Source organism: Haliaeetus albicilla, chromosome 5 (genome assembly GCF_947461875.1).
Source record: "Haliaeetus albicilla chromosome 5, bHalAlb1.1, whole genome shotgun sequence".
Classification (NCBI taxonomy): domain Eukaryota; kingdom Metazoa; phylum Chordata; class Aves; order Accipitriformes; family Accipitridae; genus Haliaeetus; species Haliaeetus albicilla.
In genome coordinates, this window is record NC_091487.1 from 13,962,361 (window position 1) to 13,969,322 (window position 6,962).

At 38.8% G+C, this 6,962-nt stretch overlaps 1 protein-coding gene across 1 annotated transcript in view; it reads left to right on the forward strand.

Moving 5' to 3' along the window:
• Positions 1 to 4,012, forward strand: part of WARS1 (tryptophanyl-tRNA synthetase 1) — a 29,260-nt gene extending 25,248 nt beyond the window's left edge. The window contains exon 11 of the mRNA XM_069783466.1: positions 1,320 to 4,012. Within this exon, the coding sequence (XP_069639567.1) occupies positions 1,320 to 1,478 (159 nt within the window). The 3' untranslated portion in view covers positions 1,479 to 4,012. The remainder of the gene's footprint in view (positions 1 to 1,319) is intronic.
• Positions 4,013 to 6,962: the final 2,950 nt, after the last annotated feature.

The window sequence follows — 6,962 nt, forward strand, 5'->3', positions numbered from 1 at the left end:
TATCTGCGGTTGATAGTACCCATGTCACATTGATTTATCAGCTTTCTCCCGCTGGGAAGAGCTGCAAGAACATCAAGGGCTGCAGTTTCTTCTCCAACCCTCTACTCTTTCCCACACAAGAGCAGAGTTCAGTAGCTACTAATTCCCATGCAAACTGTTGTAAATTCTTTACGGAAATCTGGAGCACATTTGACATATTGAGCAGTTTTCCATTAGTCTCCAACCACTGCAACAATACCAGCATAACTCTGCTACAGATCTCAAATCCTAGACCACAGCCAGCAGCTTGGTGCAGTGCTGCCTCAGAACCAGATTAGAGAACATGAAGTCGCTGCTTATAGCGGCATTAGTGGAGCTGTTTCAGTTATGGTGCCAGAAGGAGAAACTTTTAGAAGTTGATACTCAAGAGAAAGCTTTATCATTGTTTTTATAGTAAACAAACAAACAAAATTATCCCCCAAAAACCACCACTGAAATTACAACAATTCAGTTTATTCTTGTTAGCATGTTTTCTGTTGCTGAGTGAGCATCAGTAACAGTTGCACCTCGAATTGGTGTTATGAATGACTTGATGACAAGGGGAGGTAAGATTATCACATTTATTGCTATTTCAATCAGTAACAGGTGCACCTTTTCAATCAGTAACAGTTGCACCTTGAATTGGTGTTATGAATGACTTGATGACAAGGGGAGGTAAGATTATCATGTTTATTGCTATTTCAAATCATAGTTGAATGGCCCCACCTATGGTTTCTAACCAGGGCTGAACCAGTCAGCTGTTAGCCTGTGCTTCTAGCTAAAGCATTTTCAGTATCAGAGCAATCGAACAGTTTACCAACTGTGAATATGACTACTAGTGTGAACACAGATTCTGACTGTCCTTGCTATAAAAAGGATACTTTAATCACATCTAATCTCTTACACAAATGCAGTGAGAGAAAGATATGAGAATTCTTACCTCTTACTGCAAAAAACAGCTTAGGGTGACTGTTTATTTGAATTGGGATTCTGGGGAGAAAAATATGAAGTTTCCTGCAAACAATTACAGGATTTCTTAGTTAAATTCTTGAGAAGGTAGCTTATTCAGTCCATATAACTTGTCACATATGAAATTGCCCAGCTGCCTTAATCTTTGAAAAGGCAACAAGCAATTTTGCAAGTTACGTTTTCAGAGTGATACCACGTGATCTTCTAAGTCATGTGCTTATTTTTAAGACATCCAAATCTGTATTTGCTAGGGCCAGGCTTTTAAAGAAATATATGTCACTGAGTCTTTTTCCATATAGCACCATTTTTAGCAATCAACATTTTCTTGACAGGCATACACAAGTGGGGAATTGCTCACGGGGGAGCTGAAGAAGGTTCTTATTGAAACACTGCAGCCCTTGATAGCAGCTCATCAAGAGAGACGGAAGCAGGTCACGGATGAAATGGTGAAGCAGTTCATGACTCCACGGAAGCTAGCTTTTGAATTTTGAAGAAATGCCTATGTAACTTACTACTGGATAAACCAAAACTGAGTAATTGTTGTCTTCTGTTGTATGTCATCACTCCCTGGTTATATACAGCCTGCAATCGGTGCTTTATAGATACAGCTTTTAATGAGTTAATTCCACTGAACATCAGAGTACAGGAAAAGTTTAAAATAGGACTCGCATCTATTTAAAATCAGAATATGCAAGACAGAATTGCCCAATCTTGCAGAAAAGCATGTCTGTCAGCACAACATTATTTGGTTGTATTTCATGTTGAAAATATAAATAAAACTTCCATTTTGATGATAAAGCCTAACTTGTAAATTGTTTTAGATATGTTGGTAAGAGGTCATATCTCAAACTAATAACTAGTAGCTCCATTTTCTGTTGTCCTGTGTACCTTGGTTTACTAGACTGCATGCCCTTTTGGGCTACTGGGAACATGCTGCACACAAAAAGATAGTGAATGTTACAAAGTAGATTACACAGTAACTTAGGCCTGGGATCAATACAGAAAAAATGGAGATCTGTGACGAACACAGGAAAAAGAAGATCAGGCTGGTTTTGCTACCGTCTTCCTCTTTGACCTGAGGCAAATCACAGAAAACTCGCTGTACTTTTGTTTCTGCAGCTATTTAACTGGTCTGACTGTGTCTGGAGGGAGGAGGTTATCACAAGGTTATAAAGTTCCTTCATATGCTCAGGTGGAAGATAGTATGGAATGCAAATTTTAGTTTCTAGTTATAAAAAAAATACCAAGTGTTAAATCATGCTGTGAAAATGAAGTTGCTGCTGGTCACAGGGATACTTGTAGTACTGTCTGTTCTGTTTTACTGCGCCAAGTCATTTAAACTAGGGGTACTTACTTTAAGATGTATTCCAGTGAGAAAATATACTTTGTTAAAATACCTCATGTAATATTTAATTATCTCCTTTTTTAAAAAGAAGAACTTCAATGTCTTTGCTATGATTTATGGAAGAAAAATTCAAATTATTAGCTAATTTGTTTTAATATGTAAAGTGCTGAATCCAAACTGTTAGATCTGCCTTGTATTTATATAGAATAGAAAGTTACTAGCCCAGACATAATCTTATCTAAATCAAATAAAAATACCTTTGATAACACAGGTGGGTATTGATGTGTGGTATTTGCAAATCATTTAAAAATATAAGGAAGGCACTTGAATGAGGTGTGAAAGATTTAAACTTTAACAGGTTCTGTACTGTGGGGCCTAGTGGACATATATCAACTGTAGCATTCTTTTTTAAAAAAGAAAAAAACCTAGAATTAAAAAAAAAAAAGCATACTTTTAATTTGACTGTAAACCTTTGAAGTCAGCTGATTACACTTGGGTTGAGGGAGAAGTTTCAAGGGTGAGACTCCTCACTGACTTCAGTCAACCTTGGATCAGCCTGTTAGTAGATGAGAACGTTCCGGGCTATTTGTGCTGCCTGAAGCTGGTGCCGCTGCCTTCCCACCAGTAGTGGTTCTGTGACAGCATACATGTCCTCTCCAGCAATGACCTTGCATTTCTGAGATGGAAATGCCAGTGTGCCAAGTTGTATATGAAGGGCCCCTGTTAGTTTGTGTTTGTGCAAGGTACCGAGGAAAGACTGGAATGCAAGGCAAGTTTAGTCCTATTGCATGCGTTTCAAACTTGTGCTGAAAATAGCAATGCTAAGCTTTTGTCTTTTTCTTTACAGTTTATGTGAGCTGGCATCACTAATCTAATGCCATTGACTTTAATGTATTAAAGTAAATGTTTACCAGCGACTGTCTCTCTATAACCCACAGACGTAGTATCTCAGTGCTAACAAGTGTTTAACAATCAGTAGAAAAGCTTTTTTTTTTTTTAAGTGGTGGAGCAATTCTTAGGAAAAAAAATAGCTTCTTATATCCAGTACTAAAGAAACTAATTCTTGGTTACTTTAGATTTTAATGATGACCTTCCTATTTTTGCAGTCTACTCTTTGTCATCTTTAAGCTGTACATAAAAGATAAGACTTAAATTGACTTTTAAAGAGCTTTTACAAACTCATAATGCAAATTTCTTCTTTAAAATATTATATGCAGATTTGTCCTGCAAGATTTATTTCATTAAGGATTAATTTATTATTCAGGAAAGGGAAATATGCTGTAGGAGAAATAGTAGTGTGTTCTATTCTAACTAAGCATATGGATTAATTTTATAACACAATAATTAAAATCTGCTTTGAAAGGTCTAGAAAGGAAAGTGATAGCAAAATTATTTAGTATTTGTTTACTGAGCAAGCACCTTGTTCAAGTACTCTGATGAATTCTTACAAACATGTTTCTCAAATGACAGTTTCTCAGAGGAGTCTTGGCAAATTCCTAAATCTGTTGTAATTACAATTCGTGTCCCAGAGGTATTTAAAAGTCAAGACAAGGCAGTCTTCAAAAGCATGCATGAAATGTCTAAGAATGTTATCAGGCAATGTTCATTACATTTTCCTCAATTTGCTCGTATTTTGTGCATCTCACTGTAATAAAAATGTAGATAAAAGTCCATATCAAACTTCTTTGATTTCACTTTTTTTTTTAATTTTTAAAAGGCTTGATTTACACTTACTCTGTTTTTGACATCTCTTCCTACCCTTTTAGGTGTTGATTTAGTCATCTGATGGATCTGGTCCTTGTTTTGATGTCCAGTGCCTTTCAAGTAGTGAAATAGGCTGCCTTATAACCCCCCCTATCCAGTCCTACCACGCGGACTTCAGATTGCTCCCAGAGAAAGCTAATAAGGGTCAGTTGTCCAAAGATTAACTGGTCACAAGCAAGACTGGATATTGCATTTCCCTGTGTACAGCAGCCAGCTCAGAAAGAGGGAAAGGTCGATGTGACCCATTTACAATAACGCTTCAGTAGGTTTGGCGTAAAGACTGGTACTTAAGTGGAAACATGATACTCCACAATTGCTGTTGTCTGAAAAGCACAGATTCTGAATAGCTTCACATGGCTCTTCCACAGTCACCAAGTGACTCTTGTCAAGCCACCATGAAATGGCGTGCTGAAACCTAATTGGATATTCATAAACATTGTCAGAGAAAAACAGTATTATCAGCAACATGAAAACATGAAGCAGAATGTGCCTTCCAAAGAAACTTTTCTTTTTTTCAAGGCCACCAGCTTTGTTATTGAAAGAAGTCATCTGTACAACAAGCTGCAGTCCCTGTAGCAGCGTAAACCCGATATCAGTACAGCAAATGTGGTGTCTTCATTCTGTTAGCTAATTTATCAAATTAAATAGTTGGCCTTTAGCTAGCTGATTTATCAGATTAAGTAGTTCTGTGAGTAGCTGAAGGTCAAGGTAATATAAAGAAATCAGAAAATAAAGCAGTCAAGTTCTAAAATCCTGAAGCCAAACACTCAGTTTGGTGTGTATGTAGTGAAGTACATGATATGTACGATGTGTCATGTCATTAAACAAAAATTGATTCATATTTATGTGCCTGTGTTTACAGTACTTACGCAGTCAATTCCTGTTCCTGTTGGTAGTTTGTATCGGTGTGAATTAGCTGTGAGTTCTTGCTCTAAGGCAGGTTGTCATACACTGTGTATATTTTTTTCCAGTAAAGGCCTGTGAACAGGATGGATTGCAAAGCAGTTGCCTTCCTGAAATAAGCTGCCTGAAGATGCAACTTGGTCTCTTGTGTGGCATTTGTTCAGGCCACATGAGAACCTGCTTTTATATGGTGCTGAACACCCTGAGGCTTACAGTTTTCGGCCCCTCACACTGGCTTCCACAGTTGTCCCACTCATTTTTACAATTCATCTGTAATTCCTGTTTCTTGAAACCAGCTGTATTTCAGTTACATCCACAGGAGGAGACATTTGTAGTCATCTGAACGCATGAGCCTATTAGGAAAGCTGAGCTACTTTATTTTCAAACCTTGGGCTGACCATGGATGGTATCAACACTGCCTAACAATAAATGGTTGGTTGTTTAGTCTGATTTGCGGGCAGTTTCTTACTGTCTCTGTTCAGAGGAGGTAATGCCTAAGAACAAGGTCAGCTGAGAATAATACAGCATGAAGGAGTTTGCTTCCAGAAAACATCCAGGCAGAGCTGGGATAAATCACTGCTGGGCTGGGACAGCACTCAGTTAAATGCATCCCTTGTAGAAAGAGGTGAGGGTAGTAGACTCTTAAGAGCCATCTTAAGAGGAATTCCAAATCTTGAGGACTTAATTAAATCTTCTGTTGTAAGGACTTTCTGACTAAAGGAAGTTTGGTGCTGATGGCCCAAGGTGTAACTGGGGGTGGTAGGTTGCTGAGGCCATAAGCGCTTTGGGTGAGAATCCGGTTCAGTGTTGGGTCTTTCATTTCACTCCCCTCTAAGGTGACATACTCTGCACCTGCCTGGTCTTTTAACCCGGCTCTTGCATCAGCTGCAAGAGCTGCTTAGACTCTTGAGAGAAGAATTATGATTTTTGTTTGATAGCATGGCTGTGAACGTGTTTAAAAAAAACAGTTGAAGCCTTAGATTTCCAGAGGACAGTTGAGCTTTTTACTGGTCTCTGTCTGGAGTGGAAGAAGTCCCCTTTATTCTTTTCTAGTAGCACCTGAAATTTTTTAACTTGTCATTCTAGTACAAGATCCTTTTTTCTATGTCCAAGGTAGCTGACAAGTCAAGTCCTGTCTGCTGCAAAATTACTGTCAGTGTAGTCAAAGCCATGCTATCAACTGGTAAAAGTGGCTGTGGACCAGAAGGGCATAAACCCTACTTTAAAAAATGTAGTCTTCCTCTTTCCCTCCAAAAACGCACTTTCAGCAGAATCTGACGGGTTGGATGCAGTCTGCTCCAGATGTCATCATCCAGGGATTAAAACAGAGACAGAAGACAAATACACCGCTCCTGAAGTGGGATGAGCAAATTAAAGTATTTCTGGGCTTAGGGGTTTTCCTTCAGAAGCAATAGTGTGGGTGTTGTTTTTTTCAACTGACATGTTGATGAAACTTTACCATTGTGAAAAAGAAATAATTGTTAGGAAAGTCAGAAATTCTTTCAAAAGGTACCTTTGACAATAAAACATTTGGCTGCTCCTAACAGCGTAGTTTAAAGGGAGAAGAGTATATGCTTTTAAAAAGCTGTAAATCTTTATTATACTCTACAACTCTGCAATTCTCCTTTAACTTGCCTGATCCGCGTCCCCCCCCCGTTCCCCCCTCCCCCGCCAGTGCACAGATTTTATGGCAGCCTTTCATCTGAGAAGCAAAGAGGGTTTGCATCTATTTCTACCCTCATTCCAGGATGAGAACAGATTGCCTGCAAAGCTGTGCCAAGCTCGGGAGAGCCGCGGTGCCATCAGCCTCCAGCAAGGGACTGATGCTGTAATGCTCAGAGCGGCACAGGGAGAAAATCACATGGTTTACAGGAACCTCTGCCTGGTTTCACTTTCAATGAGGCCATTAGCACGATTATATAAACAGACCATGTCTGCCACTTATTAAATAAGGACAGGAAAA